The following is a 21,697-nucleotide window of genomic DNA, read 5'->3' on the forward strand; positions in this document are numbered from 1 at the left end:
AGGTGAAATATTCACACGGTGACTCAGCGCATCATTATATGACCAGACATACGTAATAGTCACTGTTACCATGAGATCTCGTTGTGTCTTTGCATCGATTAATTCAGTCTAATCTTAAACGTCTCCAGAAACGAACACATAAGGGCTCTGTCTGATGAATCCAGCTCATTTGCATTTTCTCCTGTCTAACAATCATCAGCATTTTTGCACAGCGTCGCCTTTATGTCAGTGATTACAATCCTTTTTGGTTTATGACCACTTTAGTTAAATTGAGCCCTTAGTTGCAGCTCTGTGTGTGAACAGCTGCAGACAGATAGTCGATAGATCTGCCTTTGTCAGAATGCTAAATTTATACAGTAGTGCTGGAAAGGTATGTAACCCCTTTGAGCAGTTTAGGTGTTTCATGATTTTTATTTTTTTTGTCATCTCTGGTTGCTATGTATGAAATGTCAGAAATATGTTTATCAATTGCATGTGCTTGATTAGTGGGATGTCTATAAGTAGCCTAAAAACGACAGGAAACATGGAATTAGTGCATGTACAAAAGTAAGTGAACCCCCCTCAGGAACGGAGCTATGTGAGGACATGGAGAAGAGGGTAGTGACAGCCCATCAACCTGAGGAGGGCGATAAGACCATCTCCAAAAGATTCCAGCTCTAGCCATCCACTGCAAAACAAATCATTTCCAAATTGAGGGCCTTCAACATGACAGCGACTCTGCCTAGAAGTGGACGCCCATAAAACTATCAAGCAGAAGCACCACAAAAATACAAAGTCCGATAAAGGGCAACCAACACGTCACCTCTAGAGAGTTGCAGCCCTTTTTGGTCGCATCTGGGACAAAAGCAAGTGCTGCTGCTCTCAGGAAAGAACAAAGCTACCCTCTTTCAATTTTCCCAGGGAGCACTTGGGCAAACCAGAGGCCTTCTGGGAGTCCATTCTCTGGACAGACGTCTCAAATAGAATTATTTGGTCACAATCAAAAACCAACATACTTGGAGAAAAGAACCCTCCTCCAACAGTGAAGCATGATGGTGGAGATGTGAAGGTCTAGGTCTGCTTTTCTGCTTCTGCACCTCAACCTCTCCATTTTATCCAAGGAACCATGAATTGTCCATCTTATCATCAGAGTCCTGCCATCAGCCAGGGAGGTGGAGCCGGGACGGGTGTGGGTTATGTATCAAAACAATGACCCGAAACATTCCGGCCAAACTACAGTGGGATTGGTACTCTAGATTGGCCCAGTCAGAGTCAGGACCTTAATCCGGGTCAAATGTTTTGGCGATGTTGTTTGTCCCTCCAACCTCTCAACTGGTTTCTGAGAGGAAGTTCTGCCAGGAAGAGTGGGCAAAACTCCCCGTTTGGTTGAAGTAATGGCTGCAAACCCTCATATTAGAAGCCACAAGCTTCTAATATGAGGGTTCGTGTTAAAGTTTCACTGTTTGTGACGTAAACCACCTTTGTTGAATTAAATCATAAAAAAGAGTGACCAGGGCTTTTACAGCATGTCAACGATGAATGTTTTGTTGTTGTTTTCTATGTAGGAAATCTCTACATGGACTCCAGACAGAGTATGTCCATGATGGGTCCTCCAGGATATCCCCACATGCCCCCAATGAGCACCACTGGGCCCACAATGACAGGTGAGGGAGAAACAGATGGACAAAGCTTGTGTTCGTCCTCATTCCCACCGTTCTGAACGGAATGCCTGCTGTTCCCTCCCCAGGACATCACGCACAGATGAACCAGCAGCACATGATACCTTCTAGAAACTTCCAGATGCATCGCATGCCAGCCGATGACATCCAGGATGATTTTGATTGGGACTCCATCGTCTAGCCCGTCGCAGGCCTCTCGCAGCCAGAAGGTGGAAGCCAGAGGGAGCCCGGCTGAGACGGACTGCAGGAGGACAGGGAGGGAGGGGTCCACCGCGGCTCCACCGCAGAAGAATGTTCGGCGCGTTCGTTTTGGAGAAAAAGACACCTTTCAAAGTCCTGCAATTTTTACAAAAGAGAAACATAACTACCGTGACTTTGAAGACAATCATCGTATTTAGTGGGACACGTTCCAGTGGTTGCTTATGTACTTGTCTAGGGACGGGTAGAACACATTCAGTCTAAACCACACGCTCCTCAGCTCCTCAGCCGCCGCTCTCTCCCAGCCAGCAGCCTTCCAAAGTGTGAACCCCTCCCCCTCCTCAGCCCCCCTCCCCCCCTCCCCGCTCTCTAACTGTCATGTGATTTGAGCGACTTGTTCAGCTTGTAATTCTTCTCGTGTTGACATCGGCCTCAGCTGCCTCTCGGATGAGTTTATCTCTCATCTGTCTCTAAAGTAAAAAAAAGTCATTGGTTTTATTTTTATGAAACACAGGCCGTCTCTGTGAATAATGTGATGGAGCTCGTTGATCACTTTCAGGAGGAAGTTGCCCCCCCCCTCGCGCTCTGGTTGGAGAGTTTCTGTGGGTTTACAGTCAGGACGTCAAACAGGGTTAAACGTTTCAGCAGGCACGATTTTTTTTTTTTTAAAGGAGAGTTTTCATTGTGATCCTCTTTACTGTAACAAGTACAGTCATTTCCCCCCTTTTTGCCTCGTAAGACATTTACAACTAAGCAAATGTATATGAAGAAGAATGATAAGGCAGGAAAACCTTTAGGTCTGTTAAATTTAATCACTCCAAACGTATGTGAGCGTTTACAAAGTTCCTTCAGAAGTTCAGATTCAGTTAGAAGCGAGTTAGAATGAGTCTGACTCACATGAGCAGCCTGTTGATCATTAACAACTCCCTATTGTTCAAACGGGAGCGTTTCCAATGGAATCTGACGGATGGCGTCAGTGGGCGTGTGCGGACTGCAGTCAGCCAATAGGAATCACTCCCTGCAGAGAAATGTAAAGTTTACATTATGTCAAAACGGTTTTGTTCGGAACCGATCGTATTTTCTACAATCAAATTTGCAGAGAAGCTTCTAAAATCAATAAAAACAACAACAACAACAACATGGCAGCGGCTTAGAATCCAAAATACATCTGCTTTGTGACAGCGTCACAGCGTTTCAGGGCACGTGAGCTTCAGTGGTTTAGTGGTGCTTTTATCAATGAGGCCGAAGCTAAAATAGTTGTGTAACCAAGTGTCGGGGGGGGGGGGGGATGGGCGCCACAGAGGCCACGATCTGAAAAACGCTTCATAAATGTCGTTTAAAGTCTGTTCATTTCAGTTCTCCTTTGTCCTGGCGGCGTGATTAATGATCAATAGGCTCCGCAGACGCTGCCCGTCCAGCGGAAGAGCCGCGGGTTTGTGGCGTGAGCTTCGTCCCTCCAGACCTTTCTGCTCCATCTGCCAGGTCACCAGAGGAGCCAGCGCCACCGCCGGCGTCCGTTGTCACTTCTGGCATTTTCAAATGATTCGTATTTTTAATCTGTCCAACGTTTTGTTGCGGCGGCGTGATCTTGTGCTAGCATAACAGAATGAGAAATGTGACTGGCGATGCAGTACATGAAGTGTGTCCCCGCGTGCACGCTTGTGTGTGTTTTGGTTTGATTGTAATTTTAGGGCTATGATTGATTGCTGCAATCATCTCTCTGCTATATGAGCACAAAAGCAGATGCACACGACGATTAAAGACTAGATTTGAGACTTTTTTGTTCGTAGGAAGGGATTCTCAAGCACAGAACAGGGGGACGATGGGTTCAGAACAGCCGGCCTGAGAAATCAGAGGCGCTGGACTCTGGAGACACTACCTGTACGTTTTATTAAAGAACTTTTTGCACACGAAACATCCTGGACTGACTTCGGCTGCTGTTCTGGAGCTCCAAACGCAGTCACATGCTCACTCTGTTATCCCTCCGGCCCTCAGACCCACCTCTGGGGGCGGGAAGAGCTGTCCAAATTCAACGGGATGCGTTTGGTTGGTTCACGCTGTGGTGCTTTGTTTCTACGACCCCTCGTCCTTGTTTAAAGGAGCAGTCCCACATGTTGAGGAGCGCCTTGTTGAGATGTGCATCAGTCTGGTCTAAAGCTGCTCTGATCGGCAGCGAGTATCCGTCAAAAAGACCTTATGAGGGCTGTTGGGTGAGGATACGTTGTTAACCCTGTCAGTCAAACAGCTTTGTACTCCAGACATGTTGTAAAGGACGTATGCAGTATTTGTCATCAAGTACCTCAAATTCAGAGTTATGCAGACTTGCTGAGTCCCGAAACTTTGTTTGCACACACTTGCAAGGCTACTTTGTTTACCTTTCCTATGGGTTTAATAGGTGAGATCATTGATTATTGGGGCGTGTCATATTTACCACACACACACACACACACACACACACACACACACACACAGGAGGTGATGCTTCTCAACAAGCGTGTTTCCCAAAATGTGGAAGGATTTCCTTTCTTCCCAGATGTCTCATTTCCTGTTTGGCTGACAATCATTGATTCTTTTCTACGATGATGCATATTGTTCTGTTAATGATGAAAAGCACTTTCGAGCTCGGCGCCGTCATCGTTTTTTTTTTGTTTTTTTTTTTTTGTCCCCCGAATTTGACTTCTGTTTCCAGCTGTTTTGTTCTCTCCTCCTGCCAATCAGACCTGCGTCTTTGTGCAATGATTTCGTCTGTGTTTTTAAAAAGAAAAACAGTCCACCGCACGTGCGCGTGTGTGTGTGTGTGTGTGGGGGGGGGGGGGGTTGCCTTGCCTGTGGAAGCCTTTTTCCGAGTTTCGTTCAACTGGGTGAACCAGGCCGTGACCTTGGGGGCGCCAGCTGTCGCCATTAAAGGTCGGCGCGCGTGTCGGCTCTTCCAGGTGAAGACGGCGAGCGCACGCGTGACCACTGGAGCGCCGCGGCCCTTCGAGGAGGTGATCTGAGCGAATCTGGCGCAGCTAAAAGGGAAAAAGGGGGCAAAACCGATGACTGGATCACAATCACACGTTTGTTCACGTCTCCGCGAGTATCGTCGTTTGCTTGTGTGAGGAACCTCCAGTTTTCTGAATTCCGCTGGACATGTACCTGCCAGAGAGATTACTATCTTTTGGGGGTGGGTGGGGGGGGGGGGGACAGGCCTTGTTACAATGTGGGAGAGAACTGCCAACACGTACTGCTGATCGGGGCCTGTTTTATTCAGTGCTGGTGTGTTGTTGTGCTTGTACATACGTGTCTTTTCAATCATCCCCCCCTCTTTTTTTTGTCCTCTCGGGGATGGGGTTTAAAGGCAGGGGGCGGGGTCTTATTCCCGAAAAGACAGGAGGTAAAAGAATAGAGTATTTTGTTATTGTCCAATCAGAGGGTGACAGTATGTATATATCTATATTGTATATATGTGATGAAAATGCGTTGGCTTTTTGTGTGACACTACCTTTTCTCTGTACTATGGCTCTACATTCAGTGTTTCAGTGTTGATAATATATATTTGTGTTTTTTTTCAGTTTCTTTTCTTGTTTTCAATTTTGTCTTTGTCATTTCTCGTATTTCATTTCCTCCTACTCGTCCTAATTTTGTTTATTGCACGGTTTATTACTTTTGTCGTCCGATGAGGTGACACAGCTACTCTTTGTATTCGTTTAGTGCTGTAAAATAACTCAAGTGTTATTAGAATTGTCAATGCCACCGCCCACCCCACCCCCCCTTCCCCATTATGCATGAATGGCACTTAAAGAAATAAAATATGGTAACTTCACTGTGGATTAACAGACTGTGTGAGCTTTGTTCCTGACTCGTTTGTCGAACTTCCACATAAATCTGTCAACTCAACTCAAGAGGTGTCCCTCAGGGCTGCTTCCACGGACCTGTTGGGTCGTTTTCTCAGAGCTGTACTTTTGTGATAGTTTAAAGGTTATTTAAAAACCGGAATTCCACATCCACGGGCTGCCGCAATGAAAAATAACTGATTACATAAAAAAACAAACTAAATTTATGTGTTGATACATTTGAGGGGAGCAGGATAAAAAGGTAGCCTGTGTGTGATGTTATATAACCGATACACTGAGTCAAAGAATCTAAAAGAGAAAAAGGCAAATGTTGCCTCAGGTGATTTTCTACCTGTGAATAAAGAGACCTTCAGCTTGGGATCCGACCTCCATCACCCACATAAAATTTGAGTCAAATTTCTGTTCCTGAATATTTCTGCAGGTAGCTTGAATGGGACAGCTGCTCACGACCGCCCTCGGCCCTCAAACCTCTCAACTGTTGCAGGAGTCGTTTCTATTTCAGGAGTTCTGGTCCTGTTCTCTCCACTTCTCTAAAACACTCAGCTGACAGGTTTGATGCTCTCAAGTCAGCAGGAATAATTAGAGCTCTGTAGAATGATCAGGTGCTCTGTTCAAGCACCTCTGGCAGCTTTGCACACCTGGATTTGTCGATATTCTGACTGTCCAGTTGAATGGAGGCCGTCAGCCTTCGGCCATTTTCAGGCGTCTCCACGGATGTTTGAGTTCTGGCAGGTCCACTCAGGAACATCACAGTCGTCTAAGTCAGCCGAGCTCAGGCTGAACTGTGGATCCGTTTTTTGGTGCTTTCAGGTGTCTTTTGAAGCTGAAATGAAGACGGTGACGGTTGACTTCCTTCCCTCAGGATCTGTGGAGCTCAGCATCATCACTGTGGTTCCGGGTCACACTTGACTCTTCTATCCAGACAGCCGACGGTAATCAAGAGAGATGGAAGGTTCCTGGAGCAGAAATCTGAACACTAATGTTTCAGTTTTTGGTGAATCTGCTGACAAAATCTGGGTTATTGATTATAGATTGAGATGAAGATGACCTTCAATTGTTTTGTGGGTTTAGAATAAGGCAGCAGCATAACACAACGTGGCAAAACTGATGTGAAAATGCTCCGATTGTAGCCAACGTTGCTATTAATTTTATGAGTTCTGGCACTTTAAAAGTTGCCCTGTGGATTCCAGAGGACATTGCCTCTATGCCTGAGGGCCGACCAACCCTCTGACTGAGTTACTTCAACATTTACACTCTCAGTCTCAGAACCTGAATGCTTTAACCTCAAATGTTGATTATTGGATGATTTTTTTTTCTACCCACGATTGTGCAGCTGGAAATTTCAGTGTACTTTCAAACGGTGGTTTCATCATAAAGATGCACACACACCTCCTACATGCTGCTCTGCAACGAAGCAGAACTATCACTTTTCCTGTTCCTGTTCGCGGACGTGAGGTGGAGATAACACTTGGGCATCCTGCAGTATGATCTATATGTTTGCACCTCATGTAACACGGCAAATATTTTTAGGTTAATGGCGTGAAACTGTTTAGAGAAGTTGGACAAACCTTCCACTTTCTCCTCTCTAGCTGAAGCTCCACACAGATGGAGTTTTAATGATTTTTTATTTTTTTTTTAAAACACCAAAAAAATAATAACACTGTGGCAATAATGAATATTGGAACTATGAAATCGCACTTTAAAGAATAGAGAAGAAGACAATTTCCCCAAGAATTCAGCAGCTGAATCACATCGGGAAGTTGCAGCTGTCATATAAAAGTAGATGGACATGGTTTGTTCATCAGGCTGGAGGATTTTGGAACAGCGAGGGCTGAAAACCTGTAAAAATGGAAGAAGGACCTAGTAAATCTGCCCAAGAAATGCTTTAAATAGTGAAGACCCAAGCTTTCACTGGGCAGACAAAGCATTAGTCCTTTCCTGAGTGAGGACTGTGCAGACTAAAGGAATATTTTACAATAAATATGAAAAAAGTTTCTAACCAAAACCTACAATTCTTCCCTAAATTCATAGGTTAAAATAAACCCCAACTCTTTCTTTCTTCAGTCGTGACACGTGGACTTGAATTTTGATCATTTTATCTGCACACAGATCAGAGAAAACGGTTCCGTCTGCATGACGAAGCCTGAAGCAGTCGCACGTTGGCGGCACCACAGCACCACCCAGTGGCCAATAATAAGAACTACAATGATCTGTAAAAAATATAAAATAAAACAAACCTATGAATATTCAACTTCTACCAGGAAAAACTGCTCTGAAGAAACTTAAAAATTTAACTCTCCAGTCAACAAAATAAATTAATTAAATGTCAAATCTCATCCTATTGCTTTAAATGCCTGATTAAGATTTAAAATGAAATGACTTAAAATCACAATTAAAAAAACAGTTTTATTTAACTGTATTTCTAATAACCACAATGATTTTGCGACCAGTGTGAACTTACCATGGGTCCCCCTTCCTATGTTGTTTTGTGTGGTTTTATGATATTCTGCAATATCCAGACATGAATATTCAGGACTAATTAACAGTTTGATCACTTTTCACTTTTTTTTCACAGTATCCAGATACATCTGAAACAACTCTGGACTGGAAATGCATCAGGTTGCATTTATTTCTAGTCATCTTTAATATCACCACAGGAGAAAACTAAAGCACACTCAAATGACCTTTGACACACCAAGATTGTCCTTATCCTCCTCCTTATGTGCCTCTCGTGTGTTTAGTTTGGTCAGTCTGTGCACAATCAGTGAGTTAGAAAAGTCGAGGTAGATGATTTCCAGAATATTTCATCTTGATGTTCATGAAATATTGATGGTTTTACATCCATCTGGCCATTTTACAGCAATCAGCAGGGAAACACAGCGGCAACATTCTCAGCCATGGAGGTAAAGTCTGGCTGCAAATTAGACCATTCAGTGAAACATGACAAAGCTAAATATTTCAAAATCTCTCACCTCCCTGACCACAAAATGGAGGAATCAGAGAATCTGGGGTCAAACCGATCAAAAACACGAGTGCAGAGGTGACAATGCAACAATACTGAAGCAGAAAAATCGATGAGAAGGAAATAATAACAGCTGATCTGACCCATTCTTGACTTTTATTCTGATTTTGTTGTCTCAAAACTGTCAGGGATAAATGTTTTAAGCACAACACGCTGACTGGACTAAACTTTCCCAAAAACGCAGCTCATATTCTGTCAGGAGCTGAACAAAAGCTGCCGTCAGTCACGAGCAGGCACAACCAGCGCTGTGGCTGCAGCGATATTAAAGTTGCTGCCAGATAACACCTCCCGGCCTCCGTTCGCCTACTTTCCTTTGCCATTGTGCGCGGACGCACAGATGGCCGCAGCCTCCAGCTCATTATGCTCACAGATGACTCTGACTCAGGAACTTAATTGGCCGCTTTTCCTGCGCGGCTGCAGCCTGGACACGACTTGTGTCTGCAGGAGAGACAACGGGGGAACGCTGTCGCCTACAAAATCCTCCTCCCCCGATTATTTGTGCCTTGTGCGTGCGTGCGTGCGTGCGTGCGTGACAGGCTTCCTCCCAACTAGACCGCCGTACGAGTTAAGAGAAGCGGCTTTCGGCTCAAGCCTCCCTCCGCCATTTTTTTTGGCAGATTGGAAGCAGATAAGAGCGCAAAAACCCACAAGTTGCCGGTCAGACAAAGCAGGTAAGTGCGCGCGCGTGTGAGCAGCCGTGAGGCACAAACCTCCAGGCCGGCGACAATGATGGAGGAAGCGGCTCCCCGGGAGGAGCACGGGGAGCCGCGGGTAACAATGACCCGCATCCTCCTCCAGCTGCTCCCCTCACACGGACCAGCGTTTTTATTCCTCTCTGGCAACTTTTTCTTTGAGGGACCAGGGCGTGAAATCAGCTTTATGTACACGCGCACCCGCGTGGAAATGTCTCCGTGTGTTGCTTAAACTTGGGAGAGATGAGTTGTTTTTTTTTAAAAAAAAAATGTTTTTTTTAAAAGTCCTTATTCCAGGAAAGAAAGGGAGCAGGGAAACTAAAGATAGAGTCTCTTAAAAGTTTGGAGGAGATGTAGATGAGAACCTGCCAAAGTTGGAGCTGCACACGGAGGTTTGGGATGGAGGCTTTGTCCTGCTCTCACCGGGGTAATGGAGTCAGGGACCTGCTCCTTATGTTAATGTCCAGTCGTTCTCCAAATCAAACCATTCCGTGAGTTCAGCTCTGGTGAACACATGAAGCAGCTCATTGTGCTCCAGAACAATTGACTTTTCTGCCCGTTGGAGGGGGGGGGCACAGACAGTTCCCAACGCTGGGATGGATCTGGAATATCTGGCTTTCCATCACTGAATGAAAACTCCCATTTGAAAAGAGCAGAGCCCGAATAATCCAATGAATAAATCAGGAATATCTGGGGGAAAAAAATAACCCTGGAGTTTGTCCTGTGAGCGTGGACTCGGGTCAGGGGTCGTTGTCCCGGAGACGCTATTTGAACTTGGATGAAAAGAGATGTTTATTATTCTAAATCACATCCACAGGAGGTGAAGCAAGTGTCCTCCTCCGTGCGACAGATGATGGCCATCACCGGAGGCTCGGTGGAGACTCTGGACGAGGTTCCGGCTCACGTGTGGGAAGGTTTGCCCGACTGTCTGAGGCTCGGACCTTCGGCGGTGAATCGGAGTCGCGTCGGTGAGTAAAACATTTGTCCTCTGCTGAATGAATGAATGAATGTGCGTTTATTCCACACGTCCCTTCACAAAGAAATGTGGTAAAAAAAAAAAAAAATCCCAGACCATTTAAAAGTCTCTTAGTCACGTCAATCACAACATGTAGGTGAAGTTGTTTGTTTTAAAGGTGAACGTTTATTCTGTAGAATCAAAAAAAGTGACATGTGATAAAAGATAAACTCTCATCAGGAAGTTATGATTGTACACATCTTTTTGAGTTTCTTTAATTCACTATTGTAAATTACCGAGTGTAAAAAAAGGTTTAATGTGGCTATTGATGTATTTATTTTCAACACATGAGCGTGAAGGAGGGATGAGAAAAAAAATCAATGTTCTAGAAAGAACGTGTAAATCATAATTATATTACATGGAAGAAGTCAAAGTTACCCACAGATTTAAGTGAAAATATATCATAAAATGTATTTAATGGTCCAGCACGCAGGTTTTTAACAGTTGCTATCCTCAGCAGGCTGATCACGCCGTGTGTGACGTCACTCATGAGCAGGATATTTACATGCTCAGAACAAACTTTACCATCTAGTTGTAAAGTTGTGAGCAGCCGAGCTCGGGCCTGTTGTTCCCTCACGGCCGCCATAGGCTCTCGGTGCTCTCGATTCAGGAAGTGCGTTCGGTTCAGTCTGCAAAGCTGTGAAAATAAAACTTTACAGAATGGACCGTAAAGTTGCAATGCTAGAACTTTACAGTCCAGTCTGTAAAGTTGTAAAGAGTTAGAAACAAAGTGGTAACTTTACTTTACACTCGCCCAACATGATATAAAGAATAAGATATCGGCAGGATGTATCAGCAATATTGAGGTAAGGAAGGTCTCTGGTTCCTCTCTCAGGTGTCTGGGCCAACCGGGTCATCCCTAAAGGGAAGAGGTTCGGCCCATTTGCTGGAGAAAAGAAAAAACGCTCGCAGGTGGCGAGCAACGTCTACATGTGGGAGGTACGCCGCTCTTCATCTCTGAAACACTTATCCTACACACTTCTGGCCGCTGCGGCGCCGAGTGTAGACCGAGCCCGGCCACATCGGGAACCCGCGGCTCAGACGAGCGCACCGACACCAGTGGGACCAATGATGTGACACACCTGTGCATCCTGTAACAGTAGCCCCTCTGCTCCTGTCCCTGAGGTTTATTTCCCAGCACGCGGCTGGATGTGTGTGGACGCCACCGATCCCACGAAGGGAAACTGGCTGCGATACGTGAACTGGGCCCACTCCAGCGAAGAGCAGAACCTGTTCCCTCTGGAGATCAACAGGGCCATTTATTACAAAGTTTTACGGGTAAGTCGCAGATTCTCTGGAATCGGAACAGGCAAGTGCTCGATATCACTCCTTGTTTCCTATGCAGTGCACTAACTAGGGTGCACGGCATTTTGCGTGGTTGTCCAAATGTAACGTTAGCAGGGCTATACCCTATTTAATGAATTCAATTTACCCACAATGCATTGTGAAATATTGCACACAACCAAGGCTTTCTAACCAAACCAATGACATTGATAGTAAATAATTAGTTAATTATTAAGGGCACGCAACTTAATGCATCAGTTTTCCTGAAAGCAGGTTTCACTTTATCGGTGAGTTCACTAAATGGGCCCCTTAGCCCTGCTCCCTATGTAGGGAATAGGAAAAGAGCTAATTTTGATGCTTTTTTAGACGATTGGGAATATTATGACTGACAAAGATAAGAGGAAATATTTCAAAGACTCAAAGTTTTAAAATAATTGAATGGAGAAATTCAGCTAAACACAACCACGGTGATCGATTTACTACCGATAACTTATGCTAAACGTCATGCTAAACGTCATGCTAGCATCACGGAGGGGGACCCGCCAACTGACGAATGTAAACAATATTCTGTGAAACTGTCGCCCAGATGTTAGCGGACAGATGTGTGTTTTAGCTGATTACTGATGTTGGTGACGCGTTTCTCTGACACGCTGGTGTTTAAATGTGAGGCATTCACTGCCCAAACCACCAACTGCTGGGGATAATTAAAAAGATTGGAAATTATCATTTAAAAAGAAAAACTCTCACCCACAGTCGTGTTTCTAGGAAGTATACATATTTTTTAAAATCCATAACTCTTATAGATGGGGGGGGGGGGGGGGGGGTTACATAATTGGTCAGTGAGTTTTAAATGTCAAAGGATTTGTTTTTTACATTTTTGCTTTTGTCAATCATTAACCATGAAGTCCTGGGGGGGGGGGGGGGGTGAACATGGTTTCTCTACTTTTACCTCGCTGGTCCAAACGAGGATCCGCACAGAAACAAACAACTTCTGACATGTAACCATCCATTAGGCTGCGGTGGAAACCCTTCCAAATTCCAAACCCCCCACCCTTGTAGACAGATAAGATGCACCGGGGCCGCAGCGCCCGCCTCACGTCTCAGCAAGCCGCGCTGTGATTGGCGGGCGGCCTCGTCTCTCACTGTTGCAGCCTATCGGGCCCGGAGAGGAGCTGCTGGTGTGGTACACGGTGGAAGACAACCCCGAGATAACAGCTGCACTGGAGGAAGAAAGAGCCAGCAGCCTGAGCAGGAAAAACTCACCCAGAGCGAAGCGAGGTGAGGCCTACCGGGCAGCGTGGGGATGAGGCTACTGTCGGGTTCTGATCCGCCATGGGCGCGCGGCACAATCGCGACGCGCGAGCTCGGCGCGAGGCGGTCTGCTTGCAGCTCGGACTAAGTTCCAACAGGCTAGCTTAGCTTGTAAATGAGGGGAGGCTAGTGGGAGCTAACGGCGGCAGTGCGGGGCTTTTCTCCACTTTTGGACCCGAGTTAAAACTCGTCGCTCGCCTCTAAATAACCATAAATCGACCGCGGCGTGGAAGTGAGTCAGTCGGGTGGGCCGGGGAGGCGGCTTGGGGGAACTTGTTGGCAGCGTTTCCTCTGCTGTTTCCTCACGGTTTCGAGGATGTGACCTTCCTTGAGTTCCGAGGTAAAGCCATCCCTCGGCGAGCCTCTCCACTTGATGATGGCCTAGCAGCTTTAGCTCCTTAGCCAGCTCCCACGTCCCACCACACGACCAGTGGGGCCACGCTTTCGGGTGTCGGCTATTAATTCGGGGTGATATTTTTGGAGGAGAGGGTTTAAAAAGTCTCCTTCGCGTCGTTCTGGGTCCCGAATAACCAGTTCATCGAGTTGTCAGACTCGGTGCTGCGCACTAGCATGGAGCTAAGCGGCTAGGTCTGAACACACGGACAGCCCGGTGGACGGACACAGCTGGCCGAACCGGCCCAGTTCTTGTTTATGTCGCTGCCACAGTCAACAGGATCACGTTGATTTGATAGAGTCGTCGTCGACCCGGCAGCCCGCTTTCATTGGCGTTAATATCTGTCAAAAAAGCTCCAGGAACCCCCCTCCACCCCCACCCCCCCAAAAAAGAAACCGATGGCGTAAATTTAGTTCCCTAATACCGTCATGGAAACCGAAGCATAATTCGAGCTGTGTTTTTTGATTAATTGCAACAGCAACAGAAAAGCACCCCCCCCCCCCCCCCTCGCTGTCAGGATGAACTTTGTCCAGTTTTCATGACTTAGTTTGTGCAAGGTCAAAGAGAAATGGGTGCAATAGTGTCAATAGAATCCTCTTTTCGTATCTTCACGTCTCCATCTTGGTGCATCTTTATGCACTACTGTTGTGCAGGAGTGGAGCTCCTTAACAATGCAGAGCAACACCACTGGAATCCTGATTTGACTACATGTTGAAGGCCCATCCCGTGGCGGAGACGCTATAAATGATTGTTTTATCTGTGCAGAGGGAATTTACTGCATCGTGCAGCGGAACGCTGGCTTGTTTTGTCAAATGAGGTAGAAAATGCAGCGTTGCAGACGCGTTGCCCTCTTTGAAATGTAATTCAACCCGCTCCGTTTCAAAGAGGTGCGTTCTGTATCATTTTTTTTCCCTCAGCCTTTGGAATATTTAGTGTCACCCTCCAGGCACAGATCCAAAACATTACCTGTTCTGCACACCGCCACTCCTGCCAGATTTGAATTGAACGTCAAGCATTGTAGCAGCTGAGCTGAAAGTGTGCATCGGCTGTATGAAAGAAGCTGGCTCGAGTTTTTTAGTGTGGGTGTGCTGAAGTCATCTGTTGCTGTACGTTAAGTTGATCCTGCTGCCGCTCCAGTGAGTGACCTGCAGCGTGCGCTGCTGTGGTATGAATGAGGTTCTGTCGGCCAGGTCAGGCGACCTTGCTGACACGGTTCAGTAATGAGGTGCCTCCCAAGTTGGACCGGGCTTCGAAATCAAACGGCAGCATCTTCAGCACCTTGCAAAGCTTTTTATCGCTCCTGGAACGGGTGCGAAAGCTCGGTCAAATATTCCGTACCATAGTTTTAAAATGCTAGCTGATCTCTTTTTATTCCTGCAACAGTAATGTAGCCGCATCAAGCTAAGCACGGCGCCAACAGTGACATGGCACTACTGCGCACATTTTCTAGCGACATCATGGTGTTATTACACAGTAACAACATGCTTGACGGATAAAATCTCTAAAGAAACTTTCTTTTTTTGAGTCCCTTGTCCTGTTTGAGAGCTGATGTCCTCCCCTCTGAGTGTGTGGTGGCTCCTGACTCTTGGATCATCTTTACAGTTTAGAACCTTGTTCTGTGAGACGATTGCGACCTGCTCCCAGTATTTAGTGTGGGTCACACAGTCGTCACATTGTTCCAAAACACCAGATTACCTTCAAGACGATTGATTCTGTTAGCGGGCTTCTTATCGGAGACAGAACAACCCCCCACCCCCTATTTCACCAGCATAGAACAGTGAGAGGTCAAGCGATCGTCATCATTTACTAGGAACAAAATCAAGTCAGATATGTTGAATAGACGGGAGTCAATGGAGCCGCTGTTTCCAAATGACACATTTATGGCGCACAAACATCGTCATTGTTCACATTCTCTCTGACTTTTGTTGCATTTTAGGTGACCTTTTGATTGCATTTCTTTGGTAAAGAGGCTAAAATGTTCCATACCAGTATTAGAATTCCAGCTTTTTTCATCATGAAACTGCCTGTTTAGCCTCGGAGCAGGTCTAATACAAAATGATGTGTGTTTTGGATTTGCAGCCAGACGGAAGCTGCTGGAGAGAGCCAGACGGGCTGGTTTGGGTGGATTCAAGAAGAGGAGTGGAAGAGAAGCTAGTGTTAAGGAGATGTGGGATGGGGAGGAAGGTAAGGTCATTCATGGCCAAGTTACCTAAACAGAGCTTTAATAGCTATTATTTATAATAGATTTTACAAACAAACAAACCTTTTCATTAAATATAAAACAAAACAATCTGGACTTGGTTGCACTCGAGTTTTAGACTTTTTATTTGTTTGTAAAATCTATTATCGTATAACACCTACAAGATCAGATAAATGAATTGCAGTTAAACTTTAGGAAAGCCCAACACACACTTGTTCAGCCCTAATTAAAGTCTGATTTAAACATTTGTCATTGTTTCTAGGTCTGATTTAAACATTTGTCATTGTTTCTAGGTCTGATGGAGGAGGATGAGAGGTCACCGGCCATTTCATCCTCGCAGGAGCTCCAGCAAGCCGAAGTTCGAAGTATCGACTCTAAAGATGAAGTAGATACATCGACAGTGACGGCGAACAGGGCGACCGAGGGAGAGGAGGAGGATGCCGACGATTTGGAGGAACACACGGAACCGGAGCAACAAGTTGTTCGGCCTCCGCCCGGGACCGATTCCCGGCAGAAGCAGCCCGGCTCGTCAGTGCTGTGTGGGGAAGAAAGCCATATGGGTTCAAAGGTGGAAACCTCGGAGCCAGAAGCCGATCCTGAACTTGAACCGGATCCGGACGAACTTGAGGGAGATCCCCACGGGGGCTCGCACCCCTGCCAGCACTGCGAGCGCCATTTCTCCACCAGGCAGGGTCTAGAACGTCACGTCCACATCCACGCCGTCACCGCTCAGCAGACGCAGCTGTTCAAGTGTCGCTACTGTAATAAAGCCTTTGGGTCCCAGGTGGGGCGGCGGAGGCACGAGAGGAGACACGAGAACGGGTCAAAAAAGAGGCCCGGCTCACTCGGCGGGACTGCCACTCTGCTCGGTCCCGCTGCCCAGAACGATGGTTCCAGTCCCGACTGCACAAGCCCAACCAGTCATTATATAGCCATAGGGTCCCAGTTTACAGCAGGACCCCCGCACAATGCAGAGATGCAGAGGAAAGAGCTGGGCCCTCACGGGGACCGGCCCTTCATATTCGACGAAAATGGGGAATCGAAAGAGCTCCACCCCTGCAAGTACTGTAACAAAGCCTTCGGCACACACACCAACATGAGACGCCACCAACGCAGAATACACGAGCGGCACTTGTTACCCAAGGGAGTGCGCAGGAAAGGCATGCTCCTTCAGGAGGCGTCGGCCCAGCAGCTGCCCGGCGAGTCCCCCAGTACCAGCCCCCCCCCGGTCTACGTGCCCAGCGCCGACACGGAGGACGAGGCAGACCGGGATGATTATGCCATCGACATATCCAAAAACATCTCTGAGAATTTGAGCTTTTACATCGACGGCAAAATCGTGTCCACCAGCTCGGCGAGCGGGTGCGAGGTGATCGAGGTGGACTCCAGATCGGCGGCCCTGTTCGGTTTAGACACGGTCATCATCAACCCCGCTCAGATCAGCCAGGCTCTGAAGGTGGAGGGCAGAATAAGTGCTGCCAAGCAGGTGGGGAACATCAGCCAACCCCCAGTGAAAAGAAGAACCTCCACTCCCCCGCTCGTGCACACCCTCAAAGTAGAGGCTGAAACGGCTTCTTTGACGTCGTCGTCGTCGTCGTCGTCCTCATCTAATTTGCTAGCGCGAGGCTCGTACCAACAGGTGGCGGACTCGTCCGCCTTCCAGCGGGAGAAGACGGTGTACCTCTCCCCAAAGCTGAAGCAGCTCCTCCAGACTCAAGATGTTCAGAAATCCACCGTCGCCGTTCTGACGGAAAGCCATAGACTGACCTCGCCGCTGACGGCCGCGTCGCTGCAGGGCTGCGGGGCTTCAGGCCGCTTTAAGAGGAGGACGTCGTCTCCCCCCTCGTCGCCGCAGCTCAGCCCTCAGAGCGGCAAAGCTGAAGCGGTGAGCTTGTTCGGTCTTAAGGTGCCAAAGCTGGAAAGCCACAGCACCACGCCTTTGCAAGACAGGGAAGAAGGAGACGTGGGCCTCCCGGGGAGTAACACCCAGGGCCAGACCTCTAATAACGGGGGGAACTCCTGTAACCAGCAGCCTCTGGATCTGTCCTACTCCATCAGGAGAAGCGAAGCCTCCAACAAGGTCCCCGCAGATTCAGCTCTGGATTTGAGCTTCCAAAGGAAGAGCGGCGTTGAACCTGAAAGTAAGGGCGCTTCCGCCCCGAAGAAGAGGAAGCCCAACACCAGCATGCTGGAGAAGGTATTGATGAACGAGTATGTTGGTCTGTCGCTGCCAGCTGACGAGGGCCCCGCGTCGGCGAACCCTCACACCTCCCATCCTCAGTCTCCTAAAATGGCGCCAGAGTCTGCGCAGCCTTCCCCGCCCTCTTTGACCCCTGTCACCTTGAACCCCTCATCCCCCGGCTCCTCCAGCGTGACTTCCCCAACCCCGCCTCCCCCCTTACTCCCGACCATTCCTTCTCCCCCGGCGATGCCCAGCTCTCCCCTCTCTCAGCCTTCAGACGCGTCCGCGCTGAGACATCTGCCTGTCCTCTCGCCCAAAATGTCCCCGAGGTCGGTCGAGCAGAAGTCTGACTCGGAGGAGGTTTTGTCAACCGAAGACGTCAAAGATGAAGGCCAGAGTAATACTCCGCAGCCCCCAGAGTCCCCCAAATCTTCCCTTAATATTTCTGCATCTTCAGATGTTTCTGAACCAGTATTAGCAGATGAACCTTCTACAGAAGATAGTAGCCCACCAGCCGTTAGCAACAGTTTACCAAATGACACAACAAGCCAAAACCTTGACTCGGAGGCTGAGAAAGCCCAGCCTGATGCCTCTCCTCAGTCACAATCCCCTCCATCCTCTCCGGGTGACTCGCATGACCCACCCCAGTCGCTCGTTTCACAACCTCTCCCTCAGACCGAGATTAAAGAAGAACCCGAGCAGTCCTCCTTGGATGAGTTGGCTCCCGCGCCTCAGGACGGAGGCATCAAGTCTTCGCCGCCGTCTGTTCCCGATCACGCTTCTGAGCAACCGCCCGAGGAGGACGGAGCTGACCCGACGTACTGCAAGACCTTTGTGTGCAACGTCTGCGAGCGGCCGTTCGGTGCCATCAAAGACCTCAGCGGACACATCACGGAGCACGCCGCCGACTGGCCCTTCAAATGTGAATTCTGCGTGCAGCTGTTCGGCGACGCCCCGGCGCTGCTCGCCCATCGCACGACGCTTCACGGAGTGGGCAGGATCTTCGTGTGCTCGGCCTGTTCCAAGGAGTTTGCTTTTCTCTGCAACCTCCAGCAGCACCAGAAGGACCTGCATCCTAACGAGACCTGCTCACACACCACAGTGGAGAGCGGCAAGCTGAGGCCACAGAACTACACGGATCCCTCTGCAGCCAAAGAGGAAAGCGGCCCCCCGTCCCCGGCGCCGGAGACGACGGACGAAGCAGCCGCACAGGGCGACGGCAATCCGGCGAAAGAAGAAACGGATGTGAACGGGAATCACGCCGAAGACCCCAACGAGGAGCTGTACACTACGATAAAGATCATGGCCTCGGAAGGGTCCAAGCCCAAGGGCCCGGACGTTCGCCTGGGCCTTAATCAACACTACCCCAGCTACAAACCGCCCCCTTTCCCTTATCACAGTCGTTCTCACGCGGCCTCGGTGGCCTCGGCGACCAACTTCACCACTCACAACATCCCTCAGACGTTCAGCACCGCCATCCGCTGCACCAAGTGCGGCAACAGCTTTGACAACATGCCAGAGCTGCACCAGCACATTCTGGCCTGTGCCAACGCAAGCGACAAGAAGCGTTACACTCCCAAGAAAAACCCCATCCCCCTCAAGCAGATCGTGAAGAGTCCGAACGGAGCGCTGTCGCCCGCGGCGGCCGCCGTGGCCCAGAGCGCTTTCCGGCGGATGGGTCAGCCGAAGAGGCTGAACTTCAATCAGGAGGCGGGCAAAACAAAAATGAGCGCCCTGAGTAAGAAGAAGAACCAGCTGGTCCAGAAGGCAATCTCCCAAAAAAATAAGGTTTCCACCTTCTCCAAAAAGGTTTCTGTTAAAGTGGAGCGGGAGCAGCCGTCCAACGTCTGCCCCCACTGCAGCCGAGAGTTCACCTACCCCGCTAGCCTCAGCAAACACATGGCTATCAGCTGTCCCATGAAGCCAGTCGCTAAGAAGGGCAAGAAGAGGGAGGTGGCGGCGGATAAGAACATGACTCTACGGAAGAAAGCTTCCGACAGCGAGCCGCTGCAGGCAGAGACCGACGCCAGGCCCCTGGGGAAGACCAGAGCTCGTAGCCTGGGCGCAACAGAACCCGAGACGCCCCTGCCCAGCAAAGGGAAAGCTGCCACGGGCAGAGTCAAGCGGCCTGCCTCCCTGCCAGCATCAGCCCCTACCAGCAAAAAGTCCAAGAAAGGCCATGATGCGTCATCACCTTTGGCCCCTTCGGCCCCAGACGCTCCTGGGGAGTCGGCGCAACAGCGGTCCACCGGGAGGATGCAGCGCGTGGGCAAAGAGGCCGCGCCCAAGAGATCGGCCGAGGCCAAAGCAGCAGCAGCAGGACAGCAGCTGAAGAGAGAGGAACGGTTCTCCCTCCGGACGAGGGAGCGAGGGAGCGGACCCGTGACCCGGAGCCTGCAGATGTCCAACGCCGCCCCTCCCGCTGAGGTGAAAAGTGAAGAACTCCAGTTTCAGGAGCCAAAAGAGACTCAGGTGAGGGAACGGGATCAGATTCTCAGGTTAACAACAAGTTAAACATTGTGTCTCCTCTGTTCTCACAGCAGGTCCCTATAAAGTGACCCGTGCCGGTTCTTCCCAGGAGGGCGGCGCCCTGCTCTGGCCACGCTCCGGACTGAACCTAGACTGACTTGCACTGAGGTCGCTCTCCCGTAACCTCGTTCACTCATGAACTGGTGCCTCCCGCGCCGCCCGCTCGGCGGCGTCCTGCTGGATTTAAGGAGCGAACCCTCGGCTTCCACCGGCGTTCCGAACTGAGCCTCGATTTCCAGCCAGCCTTGCAAAAAATGGAAAAGAAGACTGTGAATGACAGCGAGTTAATATATTTGAAACGAGTCATTACTGGACCGTAAACAGTAACTTGAGGGCTCTGTCACGTTGGGAGGCTGTTGTATTGCAAACGGCAATCATGTATACGTTAGGGTTAGGGTCTTGATTCTTCCGTTCCCCCCCCTCCTGGTTTGTTTTAGAGTTTGGGATGTTTCCACAGTCTATTAATGCATGTGCTGAATAGAGTGTCGACTAGAATACGCCAGTTTCCTTGTTCCTCCCCTCCATCCGTTTGTACATGATTTGCTTAAATATGTATGTTTGATTTAAATTAGTAGTCACTATATGATAGAATATATCTCATTGGCTTCTTTATGTTTGGAAAACGGCAGTGGTTCACTGCAACAGTCGGTCCTCAGGAACACTGTATATGTGTGGTTAGTCTATGTACGCTCGTGGTTGGATGCGCGGTCTGGCTGCTGTTACTGGGTCTAAATCGCAATTAAGTGTCTACTTTGTTTTTTCTTCCTCAGACTCCTGTTTTGTTCATCCGACGTTAGCAGGCGACGGCCCGTTTAAAAAGATTTCAGCCTCAATCCCAGTGTTCGTACAGCACTTTAAAACCGCCAAAGTTTCTAGCTGTTGGATTTGCTCCTTTCAGACGGGGAATCATTGAATGTATGTCGGTCACTCGCTCCCTGTGTAAACGCACCGACGCACGTCCGCTGAGTCATCTCCGTTAAGCGTTCTCCAACCGTCTCCTCACACCATCTTTACACACACACACACACACATATATATATATATGCCAAAATATATGAATTCAACACAGCGTCCTCTGTTGCTTACTGTTTCTTTTCCGTCATCTTTGCTTTCGTGAGTCACGACATCCGTCTGTCCACCTGTGCAGCAGAGCTAGCAGGCAGCACTCAAACACGTAGCATGCTATGGAAAACGTCAATCGAGAAAAGAAAAAAAAAGATTTAAAGCTAATTTATATTTCCACGAGAGAAAACATGTTTTGCCTTTAATCGCCGAGATGATGTATTTAAGGATGAACAAAGACAGAAATCCCAAATGACCTCAAGTAAACATTGCTGTAATTGACACAATAAAAGTTTTTCAATTTCTGTAACAAA

The 21,697-nt window shown here is 48.4% G+C and overlaps 2 protein-coding genes across 8 annotated transcripts in view; both read left to right on the forward strand.

The window, feature by feature from the left end:
• The window catches only part of foxj3 (forkhead box J3), a 54,551-nt gene extending 48,885 nt beyond the window's left edge, over positions 1–5,666 (forward strand). For 2 of the 3 annotated variants that reach the window (XM_057029672.1, XM_057029670.1), the window contains 2 exons: positions 1,545–1,643; positions 1,727–5,666. In XM_057029672.1, coding sequence (XP_056885652.1) covers positions 1,545–1,643; positions 1,727–1,839 — 212 coding nt within the window. In that variant the 3' untranslated portion in view covers positions 1,840–5,666. The remainder of the gene's footprint in view (positions 1–1,544; positions 1,644–1,726) is intronic. The other variant, XR_008950056.1, reaches the window with a different exon arrangement.
• A 3,190-nt stretch (positions 5,667–8,856) lies between these two features.
• On the forward strand, positions 8,857–21,697 carry prdm2b (PR domain containing 2, with ZNF domain b). 5 transcript variants are annotated; one of them, XM_057029887.1, is made up of 8 exons: positions 8,858–9,385; positions 10,224–10,374; positions 11,257–11,360; positions 11,547–11,699; positions 12,857–12,983; positions 15,490–15,594; positions 15,904–20,264; positions 20,336–21,697. In XM_057029887.1, exons 2-8 carry the CDS (start codon positions 10,257–10,259, stop codon positions 20,348–20,350), a joined length of 4,983 nt encoding a protein of 1,660 aa, XP_056885867.1. In that variant the 5' UTR covers positions 8,858–9,385; positions 10,224–10,256; the 3' UTR covers positions 20,351–21,697. The 5 variants fall into 5 exon arrangements, with proteins under 5 accessions (XP_056885868.1, XP_056885867.1, XP_056885865.1 ...); XM_057029885.1 differs by having other exon boundaries at positions 8,860–9,385; positions 20,333–21,697; XM_057029886.1 differs by having other exon boundaries at positions 8,860–9,385; positions 10,257–10,374; positions 20,333–21,697.

The sequence above is a fragment of the Takifugu flavidus genome, chromosome 4 (genome assembly GCF_003711565.1).
Source record: "Takifugu flavidus isolate HTHZ2018 chromosome 4, ASM371156v2, whole genome shotgun sequence".
Taxonomy (NCBI): Eukaryota; Metazoa; Chordata; class Actinopteri; order Tetraodontiformes; family Tetraodontidae; genus Takifugu; species Takifugu flavidus.

Bases quoted from the DNA above. Each gene is read 5' to 3' on its own strand.
- prdm2b (XM_057029885.1), top strand. From the start codon at position 10,257: ATGATGGCCATCACCGGAGGCTCGGTGGAGACTCTGGACGAGGTTCCG. The intron at 10,375-11,256 runs GTGAGTAAAACA...TTCCTCTCTCAG, and splicing joins GGTGAATCGGAGTCGCGTCG to GTGTCTGGGCCAACCGGGTC. The intron at 12,984-15,489 runs GTGAGGCCTACC...TTGGATTTGCAG, and splicing joins CTCACCCAGAGCGAAGCGAG to CCAGACGGAAGCTGCTGGAG.